Source organism: Lolium rigidum, chromosome 6 (assembly GCF_022539505.1).
Source record: "Lolium rigidum isolate FL_2022 chromosome 6, APGP_CSIRO_Lrig_0.1, whole genome shotgun sequence".
Lineage (NCBI taxonomy): Eukaryota > Viridiplantae > Streptophyta > Magnoliopsida > Poales > Poaceae > Lolium > Lolium rigidum.
This window is the reverse complement of record NC_061513.1, coordinates 32328819-32344207: the sequence shown is the minus strand read 5'-3', so window position 1 is coordinate 32344207 and position 15389 is coordinate 32328819. Positions and strand designations below refer to the sequence as shown.

General features: G+C 43.7%; 1 protein-coding gene across 2 annotated transcripts; it reads left to right on the top strand.

The window, feature by feature from the left end:
- Positions 1 to 4780: 4780 nt before the first annotated feature.
- Positions 4781 to 10109, top strand: LOC124666043 (calcium-transporting ATPase 1, plasma membrane-type). Of its 2 annotated transcripts, none has more exons than XM_047203389.1 (7): positions 4781 to 4975; positions 6714 to 6768; positions 6877 to 8825; positions 8911 to 9069; positions 9147 to 9318; positions 9407 to 9699; positions 9801 to 10109. In XM_047203389.1, the coding sequence occupies exons 1-7, from the start codon at positions 4781 to 4783 to the stop codon at positions 10107 to 10109; spliced, it is 3132 nt and encodes a 1043-aa protein (XP_047059345.1). The 2 variants fall into 2 exon arrangements, with proteins under 2 accessions (XP_047059345.1, XP_047059346.1); XM_047203390.1 differs by having other exon boundaries at positions 4805 to 4975; positions 6714 to 6772; positions 6878 to 8825.
- Positions 10110 to 15389: the final 5280 nt, after the last annotated feature.

The window sequence follows — 15389 nt, the reverse complement described above, 5'->3', positions numbered from 1 at the left end:
TGAAATATGTAGGGATGAACCACGGGGGCATCCCCAAGCTTAGACTTTTCACTCTTCTTGATCATATTGTATCATCCTCCTCTCTTGATCCTTGAAAACTTCCTCCACACCAAACTCGAAACAAACTCATTAGAGGGTTAGTGCATAATCAAAAATTCACATGTTAAGAGGTGACATAATCACTCTTAACACTTCTGGACATTGCACAAAGCTACTGAAAGTTAATGGAACAAAGAAATCCATTCAACGTAGCAAAACAGGCAATGCGAAATAAAAGGCAGAATCTGTCAAAACAGAATAGTCCGTAAAGACGAATTTTTCTGGGGCACTTAACTTGCTCAGATGAAAAAGCTCAAATTTAATGAAAGTTGCGTACATATCTGAGGATCACGCAAGTAAATTGGCAGATTTTTCTGAGTTACCTACAGACGGGGCTGCTCAATTTCGTGACAGTAAGAAATCTGTTTCTGCGCAGTAATCCAAATCTAGTATCAACCCTACTATCAAAGACTTTACTTGGCACAACAATGAAATAAAATAAATATAAGGAGAGGTTGCTACAGTAGTAACAACTTCCAAGACTCAAATATAAAACAAAAGTGCAGAAGTAAAATAATGGGTTGTCTCCCATAAGCGCTTTTCTTTAACGCCTTTCAGCTAGCCGCAGAAAGTGTGGATCAAGTATTATCGAGAGATGAAGCATCAACATCATAATTTGTTCTAATAATAGAATCAAAAGGTAACTTCATTCTCTTTCTAGGGAAGTGTTCCATACCTTTCTTGAGAGGAAATTGATACTTAATATTCCCTTCCTTCATATCAATAATAGCACCAACAGTTCGAAGAAAAGGTCTTCCCAAAATAATGGGACAAGATGCATTGCATTCAATATCCAAGACAAAAAAATCAACGGGGACAAGGTTATTGTTAACCGTAATGTGAACATTATCAATCTTCCCCAAAGGTTTCTTTGTAGAATTATCAGCAAGATTAACATCCAAATAACAATTTTTCAATGGTGGCAAGTCAAGCATATTATAGATTTTCTTAGGCATAACAGAAATACTTGAACCAAGATCACATAAAGCATTACAATCAAAATCATTGACTTTCATATTAATTATGGGCTCCCAACCATCTTCCAACTTCCTAGGAATAGAAGCTTCAAGTATTCTCTTCTCTAGCTTTTATGAGAGCATTTGTAATATGTTTTGTAAAGGCCAAATTTATAACACTAGCATTAGGACTTCTAGCAAGTTTTTGTAAGAACTTAATAACTTCAGAGATATGACAATCATCAAAATCTAAACCATTATGATCTACAGCAATGGGATCATTGTCCCCAATATTTTGAAAAATTTCAGCAGTTTTATCACAAACAGTTTCAGCAGTTTTAGCAGTTTCAGGCAGTTTTGCACGCTTTGCATTAGGAGTAGAAACATTGCCAACACCAATTATTTTACCATTGATAGTAGTAGGTTTAGCAACATGTGAAGCATCATCATTACTAGTGGTGGTAATAGTCCAAACTTTAGCTACATTATTCTCTTTAGCTAGTTCTTCTTCTTTTTCTTCTCTTTCCCACCTAGCATGCAATTCAGCCATCAATCTAATATTTTCATTAATTCGAACTTGGATAGCGTTTGCTGTAGAAAATGACTTAATATATTTATCTTCATTAGGCATAGCTTTCAATTTTAAAAGATCAACATCAGCAATAAGACTATCAACCTTAGAAGCAAGAATATCAATTTTACCAAGCTTTTCCTCAACAGATTTGTTAAAAGCAGTTTGTGTACTAATAAATTCTCTTTAAGCATGACCTCAAGACCAGAGGGTACACTTCTACTATTGTTGTAAGAATTACCATAAGAATTTCCATAACCATTACCATTATTAGAAGGATATGGCCTATAGTTGTTACCAGAATTATTCCTATAAGCATTGTTGTTGAAATTATTACTTTTAATGAAGTTCACATCAACATGTTGTTCTTGGGCAACCAATGAAGCTAAAGGAACATTATTTGGATCAACATTAGATCTACCATTCACAAGCATAGACATAATAGCATCAATCTTATCACTCAAGGAGGAGGTTTCTTCAAAAGAATTTACCTTCTTACCTTGTGGAGTCCTTTCCGTGTGCCATTCAGAGTAATTTATCATCATATCATCAAGAAGTTTTGTTGCCGCCCCCAAAGTAATGGACATAAAAGTACCTCCAGCAGCTGAATCCAATAGGTTCCGCGAAGAAAAATTCAGTCATGCATAAAAGGTTTGGATGATCATCCAAGTAGTTAGTCCATGGGTAGGGCAATTCTTTACCAAAGATTTCATTCTTTCCCATGCTTGGGCAACATGTTCATTATCCAATTGCTTAAAATTCATTATGCTACTTCTCAAAGATATAATTTTAGCAGGAGGATAATATCTACCAATGAAAGCATCTTTACATTTAGTCCATGAAACAATACTATTTTTAGGCAAAGATAGCAACCAATCTTTAGCTCTTCCTCTTAAGGAGAAAGGAAACAATTTCAGTTTTATAATGTCACCATCTATATCCTTATACTTTTGCATTTCACAAAGTTCAACAAAATTATTAAGATGGGCAGCAACATCATCAGAACTAACACCAGAAAATTGCTCTCTCATAACAAGATTTAGTAAAGCAGGTTTAATTTCATAGAATTCTGTTGTAGTAGCAGGTGGAGCAATAGGTGTGCATAGGAAATCATTATTAATTGTGCTAGTGAAATCACACAACTTAGTATTCTCAGGAGTACCCATTTTAGCAGTAATAAAAACAAGTAAAGCAAACTAAATAAAGTAAAGTAAATGCAAGTAACTAATTTTTGTGTGTTTTTGATATAAAGAAAGCAAACAAAACAGAAAATAAAATAAAGTAAAGCGAGACAATAACAAACTAAAGAGATTGGATGTGAGAGACTCCCCTTGCAGCGTGTCTTGATCTCCCCGGCAATGGCGCCAGAAAAAGAGCTCCCACCATGGCCCATGCGCCCTCCCTAAAGGGATAAGGCCAAATCCCAAAATTAAGGGCGGGAAACTTGGGAGGCAAATCTCCCCCTTGGTCGTCGGCCCTAGATGAGTTTGGGGCACACCTTGGCCGACCCTAGTCCCTATATAAAGTGGGGAGAGGGCAGGGGGTCACACACACCCTTCCCCAAACCCTAGCCGCCCCCTCTCTCCCTCCTCCTTCTTCCTACGCAGGCTTCACGAAGCCTTGCAGGAATTCTCCTCCATCACAACCACCACGCCGTCGTGCTGCTGGGGTTTTGAGGGGATCTACTACATTCGCTGCCCCGCTGGAGCGGGGAGATGACGTCATCATCGACACCGTACGTGTGACCGAGTACAGAAGTGTTGCCCGATCGCAGCACTGGAAAGGACTGCAACACGAACCGGAGTTCGTCAAGTGTACATCTACATCAACCACGATATCTGATCTTGTTAATACTTTGGATATTCAAGGGTATGCAGATCTGATCTCTCTCGTTGCATAGATCTCATAGATTGGATCTTGGCTTTTCCATAGATTGGATCTTGGTTTTATTCGTTCTTGCGGTAGATTTTTTTTGTTTTCTATGCTATGAACCCTACAATATTGGTGCAACATATCTATCATCTTACCTAGTTTTTCACGCAAGAACGAAGCATATCGAAGTGGATTTTCACTTTGTTCGTGAGCGCGTTTCTAATAAGAAACTTCAAATTCGGTTCATCTCTTCGAAGGATCAAGTTGTTAATATATTCACTAAGCCACTCCCTTTACCATTGTATGAGCATTGTAAGCGCAATCTCAATCTTCTGTCAATGGTTGAGATTGAGGGAGGGTGATAGAATATGTAGGTGTTGGTGTTGTATACTTGCTGTACCGGTGTTTATACACCTCGTAACCTACCGTATATAATGAAAAGGCACAGACGGTCCTCCCCAAATCAATCTAACCTTCCGCTTTCTATTGAGGTGGATGTCGGGCTCGCTTCCTTTTGCAAGATCTAAATGGAGCCGCGGTCTTCATCACATCTACCTGTCTTGAGTAGCGAATGGGACTTTGCGGTGCAGAATGGTGCCTTAGTCTCAGAACGACATACTAACCCCCACCTCTAAGGACGGAGCCAACACGATGAGGTGCACGCGAATAGAGGGGTGACGCCAAGATGCAGGGCACGTGGTGCCCACATTCCAGTCGACGATCTAGATGGAGCATCGGTGCTTGCGAAGAGGACGAGAGGAAGGCGAACAAAAGAGTTCCTCTAAAGAGTGCTAGGTCTCTTAGAGAGTTGGGCTTCTTTCGGAGGCCACTATTATAAATTTTACTCTTCTAAAGATTTTGAGGGATCGGCTAGGTTCAGGTTAACCCCTAAAATAAAAAAGCTAATGCTCTATAACAGTGTTTAAGGGATCGGCTAGAGATGTTTTAGGACGAAACAATATATATAGTAGCACATTGTTTCATTATTTTTGGTTGCTACAAAAAAGACGGTAAAAGAGTATCTCGGCTCCTGTCGATCAGCCATCCAACAGGATACCGGAAATAGCACGTGCATGAGGCTGACTATATTTAGCAGGTCCGTACGAGACCTCCACTCATTGTGGAAAGCACGGATCGCGGCCGAGCACCAGAACATGACTAAAATTCCATGAGACTTGCGTTCAAACGACTACCTCCTCTCCTCCGCGAGGGATAGACCGAGTTAGAGATAGAGAAGTAGAGAGTCAGGAGGAGGGTTCGATCGATCGAAGGATCGATCACCATGGCTTACCTAAAGAAGAAATCCATGGAGTTTCTGAAAACTTTCGATGTACCGTCGAAGAACCCGTCGGAGGATGCACAGCGGCGATGGCGGGAGGCCGTCGGCACCCTCGTCAAGAACCGCCGCCGCCGCTTCCGCATGGTCCCCGACCTCGACAAGCGCTCCCAGGCAGAGACCCAGCGCCGCAACATCCAGGTGATTTATCCGATCTTTTTGGTTCATCGATCGATCTCTCTTCGCGATCGACATGTATTCTCATCTCGCCACGCGCCCTAATTAAGGGGTATTAGTCAATCTACTGCGCCTGCGTGCATGGCCATGGCTCGATTAATTTGATACAAGTACAATTGCGGGGGATTAATTCGTCTTTAATCTGCAATGCGTTAGGATTGCTAGTCAATTTTGCGCAGTATTTACATTCAAAAGTCGGCCATGAAATTCTCTGGTCTGGTCAACTGAATTTGTTGGAAAACAGTAAACTGCAACGCAGATACTAGGACAGTTACATGTGCTGAAGTACACCGGCAAATCACATAAACATGCTTTAATAAGCGGTCCTTAATAAGAGATAAAAAAAAAGTTGAGAGATGACTCTCACTGACAGGAGAAAGAGGAGAGGTTCGCTGTCTTCATGTAGTATAACGTATATGGAAGAATTGACCTTCCTTAATTAAATGTCAGGTTTCATGAAGTCTTGAACACCAACGAATGACTTCTTTTTGGGATCTAGTACTAGCACGAATAGATGCGCAACTTTGTTCCAAGAAATCTGCTCCGGCACGTTAACACAAACAAAAATAACTTAAGTGGGTAAGAATATATATGGAAGAAATCAATGGGTTTATCTGGTTTAAATACTTTACTAAAATCAATTGTAACAATACAAGTATTAGCGTTTTTTTAAAGACGCAAAACCTTTGCCTGCTATGTTGATGGTGAAGGTAGCACCAGATTTACAAGTACTATTAGTCAACTGAGAATTAAGATAATTGTCTTTTCATGGAGAATTAGTCACTCCTTATTACTTACTCCCTCCCTTTTATAAAACATGGCATATGTTTTTAGTCAAAAGTCAACGTACTGTAACTTTAACCGATATAATATAGAAAATAATATGAACATATATACTACCAAATCAACTTTAGCACCACAAAATATATTTTCATAGTGTATTCGTTGAATAGTTTAGATGTTTATATTTATAACATACAATATTGGTCAAACTTGTAACATGTTGACTTTTAACTAAAAATATACACCTTATTTTTATGAAAGTACTATCTATGTTTCTAAATATAAGACATTTTCCTAAATATAAGATATTTTGGGGTTCAAATTAAACAGAGGGAGTAATACACTATTTTTCCATGCCACTAACATGATAAACAACATGACATGGTTTGAAAAGATGACTTTTCATGAATCTATTAACCTTTTATGCTCTCTTTGGATTGTAGGAATTTCACGGGACTTTTGTATGATTCCAATACTTAGGATTTTCCTATGAATTGCCTTTGTATCAAATGAATGATGCTACATAGATTTATGTGGATTGACTTCTTATGTTCCGATCCCATAGGATTTTTGAACATCTATTCCAATTTCATTTTTAAGACACAATCTTGTTTTGTGTGTTTTTCATGTATTTCATCTAAACGACTATTCCTACATTTTTCTGTGTTTTACAATCCTTTAGATTTCTCTGTTTTCTTATTCATTTGTTTTCCAATACTGTGAACCAAAGAGGCATTTATACGTTACACGAGATGCACATATACACCATCCAAGTCCAAAAGAATTCAGATGACAAGTAAATTATCTTTTATTGTCAGCTTAAATCATAAATTATGAACCAAATGGTACAAGCTGTTCCACTGACTTTTAACAATTATTAAAAAAAATGTACCGACAATCTTTTGTTGCATTTCCACAGGAAAAGCTTCGGGTTGCACTGTACGTGCAGAAGGCCGCACTGCAGTTCATCGATGGTATGTACACTGTCTGAAAAAACATTCCATATTCCATAAGATTTATGACCAAACAATCGATGATAATGATAACAAAATTTGCAATGCTCCTCCGTCCCCTCGCCGCAGCCGCCCGCCGGACGGAGCATCCGCTGCCGGAGCTGGCGCGACAGTGTGGCTTCTCCATCAGCGCCGAGGAGCTGGCCTCATTGGTGCGCGGCAAGGACTCCAAGAGCCTTCGCCTCCACAAGGGCGTGGACGGCCTCGCGCGCAAGGTTAACGTCTCCCTCGCCGACGGCATCAAGTCCGACGACGTGGGCCTCCGCACCGAGGTCTACGGCGCCAACCAATACTCCGAGAAGCCGCCGCGCACGTTCTGGATGTTCCTGTGGGACGCCTGCCAGGACATGACGCTCATGCTGCTGGCCTTCTGCGCCGTCGTCTCTGTCGCCATCGGCGTCGCCACCGAGGGGTTTCCCGGCGGCATGTACGATGGCGTCGGCATCATGCTCACCATCTTCCTCGTCGTCGCCATCACCGCCGCCAGCGACTACAAGCAGTCGCTCCAGTTCCGTGACCTTGACAGGGAGAAGAAGAAGATCGAGATTCAGGTGACGCGTGACAAGTTCCGGCAGAAAGTGTCCATCTACGACATCGTCGTGGGCGACATCGTGCATCTGTCCATCGGCGACCAGGTACCGGCGGATGGGTTGTTCGTTGACGGTTATTCCTTCGTGGTGGACGAGTCGAGCCTGTCCGGCGAGAGCGAGCCAGTGCACGTGTCGACGACGAACAGGTTCTTGCTGGGCGGGACCAAGGTGCAGGATGGGTCGGCCAGGATGCTGGTAACGGCTGTGGGGATGCGGACGGAGTGGGGGAACCTCATGGAGACGCTGAGTCAGGGCGGAGAGGACGAGACGCCGCTGCAGGTTAAGCTCAACGGTGTCGCCACCATCATCGGCAAGATCGGGCTCGCGTTCGCCGTGCTGACTTTCACCGTGCTCATGGCGCGGTTCTTGTACGGCAAGGCGGGTTCCCCCGGCGGTCTGCTGGAGTGGGGCATGGAGGACGCGCTGTCCGTGCTCAATTTCTTCGCCGTGGCAGTCACCATCATCGTCGTTGCTGTCCCGGAGGGCCTGCCGCTCGCCGTGACGCTCAGCCTTGCGTTCGCCATGAAGAAGCTCATGCAGGAGCGCGCGCTCGTGCGGCACCTCTCGGCGTGCGAGACCATGGGGTCGGCCAGCTGCATCTGCACCGACAAGACCGGCACGCTCACCACCAACCACATGGTCGTCGAGAAGGTCTGGGCTGCCGGCGGCGCCACCACGGTGAGCACCGCTAAGGGCTTCGAGGAGCTCACGTCGTCCGCGCTGTCGGAGGGGTTCGCGAAGCTGCTGCTGGAGGGCGTCTTCCAGTGCTCCGGCTCCGAGGTTGTCCGCGGCAAGGACGGCACGACCACCGTCATGGGCACGCCGACCGAGACTGCCATCCTCGAGTTCGGGCTCGGGGTGGAGAAGCGCACCTGCATCGAGCATGCCGCCGCCGCGAAGCTCAGGGTGGAGCCGTTCAACTCGGTGAAGAAGACGATGGGCGTGGTCGTGACGTCCCCCAGCGCCGGCGGCCGCCCACGCGCGTACCTCAAGGGTGCGTCCGAGGTCGTCCTTCGCAAGTGCAGCAACGTCGTCGTCGACCGCCACGGCAGCATCGTGTCCCTGACGGAGAAGAACTACGGAAAGCAGGTGGCCGGCGCAATCGACACGTTTGCTTGCGAGGCGCTGCGCACGCTCTGCCTGGCGTACCAGGACGTAGGCGGCGAGGGCGAGCTCCCCGCCGACGGGTACACACTGATCGCGGTGTTCGGCATCAAGGACCCGCTGAGGCCGGGGGTGAGGGAGGCCGTGGCGACCTGCCACGCTGCTGGGATTAACGTTCGCATGGTCACCGGCGATAACATCAGCACGGCCAAGGCCATCGCGAGGGAGTGCGGCATCCTGACAGAGGAGGGCGTTGCCATCGAGGGGCCTGACTTCCGGCAGATGAGCCCCGACCAGATGAGGGCGATCATACCAAAAATCCAGGCACGTACTCATCAGTCTCTGTTTCTTCTGAACTTTGTAGCAGAGCGTTGGTGCCGATGGTGACATTCTTTGGTGTGTCTTGCAGGTGATGGCACGGTCGCTGCCGCTGGACAAGCACACGCTGGTGACCAACCTCAGAGGCATGTTCAACGAGGTGGTGGCCGTCACAGGCGACGGCACCAACGACGCGCCGGCTCTGCACGAGGCGGACATTGGTCTTGCTATGGGCATTGCCGGAACAGAGGTTTGTGTTGTACCGTACCTCCATGCCATTTTCTGAAGAATTCGTTGTTGAGTTACAAACTGTTTGTGACTTGTCAGGTTGCCAAGGAGAACGCCGATGTGATCATCATGGACGACAACTTCTCGACTATCATCAACGTCGCCAAATGGGGCCGCTCCGTCTACATCAACATCCAGAAGTTTGTGCAGTTCCAGCTCACCGTCAACGTGGTCGCCCTCATGGTCAACTTCGTCTCCGCAGCATTCACAGGTACACGAAGCTAGACTCCATTGATTTTACACAGACACAAGTCCCTGCCATCTGTGCACTCTCTTGATTAAACCTTGCAATGTTTCAGGGAGCGCGCCATTGACGATCGTCCAGCTGCTGTGGGTGAACCTGATCATGGACACTCTTGGCGCTCTCGCACTGGCCACCGAGCCGCCGAGTGATGCCATGATGCGGAGGCCACCCGTGGGCAGGGGCGACAACTTCATCACAAAGGTCATGTGGAGGAACATTACCGGCCAGAGCATCTACCAGCTCCTTGTGCTCGGCATCCTCCTCTTCAGAGGGGACAGCCTTCTGCAGATGAACAACAATGACGACCTGCTCAACACCTTTGTGTTCAACACATTTGTCTTTTGCCAGGTACTCAATTTTCTTCATGCAGATCCTCTACGAACTAAGAGACCAAAGCACAAATGTACCGGATAATTGTGCTTTCACTGAAACATTCATCTGTGTTGCAGGTTTTCAATGAGGTGAACAGCCGGGAGATGGAGAAGATCAACGTCTTCAGCGGCATGTTCAGCAGCTGGGTCTTCTCGGCGGTGGTTACCGCCACCGTCGTGTTCCAGGTGATCCTCGTGGAGCTGCTGGGGACGTTCGCCGGCACCGTGCACCTCAGCGGCTGGCTGTGGCTCATGAGCGTACTGATCGGGTCCTTCAGTCTCGTCGTTGGCGCTCTCATCAAGTGCATCCCCATCAGTTCCGGCGACGCCTCGTCTGATCGACACGACGGATACCAGCCAATCCCCACCGGACCGAGTGCCGTGTGATTTTCAAAAACATTTTGACCCCCTTTTTTTTGTTAGGAAGAAGAAGAAGAAATTATGATTTACAAACGAACTTTGCAGCTTGGGTTTTTTAGTAGGTGGTTACCGGAACGGACTTATTTTGATGAAGATCGTTCTGTGTGATTCGAGCATTTTCCGTCTTTGTTTTTGTTACATTCTTTCTGGCAAACAATGCTTCTGAAATTTCATAGTCAGATCAGTGTGGGTTTGGGGAGACATTCGAGCATTTTTATTACTACATTCTTTCTAGCAAACAAAGCCTCTGAATTTACATAGTCAAATCAGTGTGACACTAACATACTGTGGGCTTCCCCGCAAAAAAAAAAAAAAAAAAAAAAAACATACTGTGGGCTTGCAAGAAGATGGATTTAGGAGTTTCTCCTGTGAGAGCTAGACTGTTCTAGCTCGTGCCCCACGCTCAGTCAACCCTTTCGTAAGTACATCAGCCAATCAATTTGATGAATTCACGGAGGGCATCATATCACTTCTTGATGTAGATTCTTTATGAAATGGCGATCAATTTTAACATGTGTTGTCCAATCATGTCTAATAGAATTATGAACTATATCAATCACAACCTTTTATCACAATATAGCATAAACGGTTTTGTTCGGAGCAGTCCAAGTTCACCCAAGAGGATGCACAACCATAACACTTCATATACACCATGTGTAATTGCTCTAACCTTTGTTTCAGCCATGGAACCTGCAACAACCACATGTTGTTTCTTACTAGGCCATGTGACCAAATTTTCTACAACACATGTACAATAACCAGACGTATACCCTGCCCAATCCGCATCGGTATAATATTTCACTCGGACGTTACCTTGGGATGTATAAAATAGGCCGTGATCAGGGGAACTCTTTAGGTATCGAATAATCCCAGTGACAACATCCATATAACGAGAGCGAGGATCATGCATAAATTGACTTACCACACTCATCAAAAGCAATATATGGTCAGGTATAAGATAGATATATCGATTTGGTAACTAATCTTTGGTAAGATTCTTTGTCAACCGGGCTCCACTATCAACTACTAAGCGAGGATTCACATCAATGGGTGTTGAGGCTAGGCGACACTCACATATGTTTGCTTCTTTAAGTAACTCTAATACATAATTTCTTTGGGTAAGATAAATTCTTTTTGAGCTGCGAGATATCCTCAATTCCAATAAACTACCTCAATTGTCCCAGGTCTTTGATTTCAATCCCTTGAGCTAACTTCCCTTTTTGAGAAAATATAATCTCTTCGCAGTAATTTCCCATGATCACTATGTGGTCCACATACACAATCAAAATGGCTATCTTGCTTCCATTACACTTGTAGAATAATAATATATGACGAGCATTACTTTGCTTGTATCCCATTTGTAAAATTGACCGTCCATAGTGATCAAACCAAGCACGTGGAGATTTCTTTAAACCATACAATGATCTCTGCAAGAGAAGCACTTTACCTTCCGTTCGACTTGTATTAAACCCAAGACGAATCTGCATATATACTTCTCGTAAATCACCGCGAAGGAAAGCGTTTGTAACATCAAGCTAGAAAAGATCCCACCCTAAATTAGTTGCACACAAGATGAGCACTCTCACAGAGTACATTTTTGCAACAACTGGAAACGTCTTGTCATAATCGATTTCATATGTTTGTGTGTACCCTTTTGCTAGTAGCCAGGCTTTATACCATTCCACCTTACCATCTGGTTCTGCTTCATTGTAAACATCCATTTTCACCCATGTGCAACCCAGGCTCTGTTGTTATCAAAGCTCTCATCTCTTCGAGCATAGCCGATTTCTACTTGGGTTATTCATTGCCATGTGATGGATCCAAAATGCATCTACTTTTACAAGTACTTTTCTCATAGTTTTTCTCCGGAATCTCACCAAATATGAAATAAACCTGCAGAATCTGACGCTGTTTTTAGCAAAATCTTCTTTCCATCTTTTTGACGAAGGTATTGTTGGAAATAAATTTCGGGAAAATTATGGCGGAAGTTTTTATGGAAAAGAAGGTGTTTGAGAAGAAACCAGAGAGTGGGGGACACACACCCTGCAAACAGACCAGGTGGCGCGACCCAGGATGGGGACCGCGCCACCCATGACCTTTTGGGTCTTGGACGTCGAATCGGCCTCTTCTTCGGGCCAAGTCCTTATATACCCCGAAAACCTACGCCTCCAGGAGGGGAGAGCTTTTCGCAAACCAGAGCGCCGCCATCACCACGATCTTCGTTTTAGGGGTTAGGTTGATCCTTATCTCCATGTTGGAGAGGAGGATTTCGAGGGTTTCTTCACCGCCATCATCGCCAACACGATCTCCACCACCCATGTGCTTGTTCTCCATCACAATGTGTGAGTAGTTATCTGTAGGCATGTGAGCTGCATGAGAATTGGATGAGATTGATCATGTAATAAAAGTTGAGATTTGAGGTGTTTGTCTTGAGAATATTCTTGTATGGGTGTTGATGCACTATTGCTATTTTTAATGCTTGTTACTAGCTAGGCCTGCATGACATGATTTTAGTACTGAACTCCTATTGCTTATCATATATATGAGTATTGGTATCTATATGCAAAGTGTATTACCGGCTATTATGTTGGTCATGCCATCCCCAAGGTGACATATGGGGATATCAAGGGGGGGTATGTTTTAGTCTGAGGATTATGTGTGTTCACGAAGTGTTAATATATTGTTCCGGCTATTCGAAATGGTAGACCTTAATTACCTGTAGTTCCAAGTTGGCCCCGGTGAAATGGATAGGTAGGACAATATATGTTATGCAAATTCACCTAGCTAGTACGCAGAACTATATTTGGAACACACACGCCTACACACAAAGAATTAGAGATAAACATATGTTATTTATATTTTCATTATATGATCAATCTTATTCATGTAGCACCCCACTAGTTACCTCATGCCTACGCTTTTAATCATTGAAAGTTACAGGTTTTCTCTTCCGGTGAAAACTGATGCTTGCTGCTTTATTTACTGCTTTGTTTCAACTGCAATAATCACCACCTGCCTTTTGAGAATATTGATACATAGTTGTGGTTGAGACCGAAGTTTCAATTGCTAAAGTCTTACTGATATTCTCGTTTGCTCCCCTTGTGTCGAACTATAAATTTGGGTAATACTTCCCATAGAAGATTTCAGCGATCCCTTGCACTTAAGGGAATCACCATGTCCAAGATTTTTTCTATAATAACAAAATCAAGAGAAGTAATGCAACTTTGGAACCGAGAGCTATAATTTTTATATTAGATGAAATTAGGAATGTTGTTTTAGTAGCCTACATAATCTTTTCGATGTGGCGAAATATTAGACTGGCTATTAGGCATACTCGGCAACATGTAAATTATCGTAGAGACAAACTTAAAGCTGGAGAGTGTTGCACCGTGGGCTGCACAATAGCTGGAGAATTGGATGGTGAACCATCGGGTGCTTCTGCCTCATGCAATTCTAAATCATTACACGAACTATCATGACAAGAATCATGAAAATTGGCCCTGCCCACTTGTACTGTCCTGGACTTGAGGTGAAATTGGTACAATGTAATAAGTATGTACTTGAGTTTGATTCGGTAAGAATGAGTCTTTCTTGGTTGCACATGTCTTGCTCCCCCTCTTGACCAATCCAACTAGAATTGGGCGAGGAGATAATGGTGCTAGAATGATTGGCAGAGCCATACAATGGTTCATGTTCTCTAAATGTCACAGATAGCGGTTGAGGGGCTTGATGATTTCCAAGCAATTTCGCAAAAAGATCTTGATACGTTGGGACTCCAAGTGCAGAGTGTTGTATCAAGGGAGTATCTTCCCCACAAGGGTGACTCGAAAGTTTATATCGAACTCTCGGGGAACTGGATGTAAGAGTATACTCTTCTCTCTTCTTCAAGCAATCCTGCAAGTAAAATAAATGTCTTGTGTCCCCAACTCCACCGTGTGGTTGTCAAGCACAAGGTTTCGCGTAAGTAAATAACACAAGTAGTAATAAAACAAGTAGTAAACTAAACTAGACAAAGCAACTAAGTAAAACATGTAAAGGGCTTGATTGTTTTTGGTGTTTTGGGTGCAAATAAGAAAGGTAAATTTTTTTTTATTTTCGGAATAAATAGTGCATCAAATAGAAAACAATGTAAATGCAATATAAAGGTGTTTCTGATGATAAAAAGTGGACCGGGATTCATGGGTTCACTTGACTACTCTCTCCTAAAGTTGTGGTGGACAAAAAGCAATTCATCAATGAGATATGAATGTGCAAATAATATTATATGTAAGATCAGATTTAATATGGGCATCACGTCCTAATATAGAGATGATGCAGCACATCTCTCTTATGCTCCACAAGAATGAAACTTCATCAATCTTGTATTAAGAATTAACAAAGCATAGCAATAAGTACTTTGACATGAAGTTTGAATATCAAATATGCTACCTTGAACAAACAAGGTAGTCATTACTATCACATGATAAACATAGCACATGCATTCACTTAATCCCTAGTGAGGTAGCAAAACAAAGGCAAAACCATAAGAGCTCTTGAATATATTGTCACTATCCAATCACTAAAACCTCGCTACTCCATCTAACACACAAATCATCCCACACATGCTCTTGCATAGATGTTGGATCACAACATAAACTTAAGAACGGGGTACATAATATGCATCTATCAATACATCTCCCAAATATAATAAGATCAGATCTCATATATCAATATCATAGAACAAGGATCCACCACATAGGTATTATAAATATGCCCATAATCATGATAGGTAGCTCATATGACACTAAGTACATGAAGAACATGAGAGAAATAGACCAAGATACTGCCACAAACCTGTAGTCCAGAGGTGAACTACTCCCTGTTGATCATGGTGATGATGAAGACGTTGGAGAAGGAGGCGATCCCTCCGGCGGTGATCCCGGCGGAGTTTCCCCTCCAATCTTCTCTGCAGCAGCCTCCGTTTTGGTGTTTCTGTCTTTCTGCGGCGCTCTCCTCCCGAGAACTCTTCGGGGCCATATATATAGGGGTTTTAGGGCAAAATAAGTCGGTTCGCGAAAGAATTAGGGCAAATGGACGATCGACGGTCAAACGGAGGTGGGTGGCGCGACCAGACTTCTCGGCCACGCCACCTGGCCTCGTTTGGCCATCGGGCCTCTCCAAGTGAGCTTCAAAAGTCCATGTTGTTTCTCCCAGTGAAAAAATAATGCTCCAAAAATCCCATGTCAATTTTACTCCGTATAGGTCCCT

What these genes read in the sequence shown, in the direction of transcription:
- LOC124666043 (XM_047203389.1), top strand. Translation starts at nt 4,781, where the DNA reads ATGGCTTACCTAAAGAAGAAATCCATGGAGTTTCTGAAAACTTTCGAT. An exon ending in CGCACTGCAGTTCATCGATG is followed by an intron (nt 6,769 to 6,876) that starts GTATGTACACTG and finishes CCCTCGCCGCAG; the next exon opens with CCGCCCGCCGGACGGAGCAT. An exon ending in CGTCTCCGCAGCATTCACAG is followed by an intron (nt 9,319 to 9,406) that starts GTACACGAAGCT and finishes GCAATGTTTCAG; the next exon opens with GGAGCGCGCCATTGACGATC.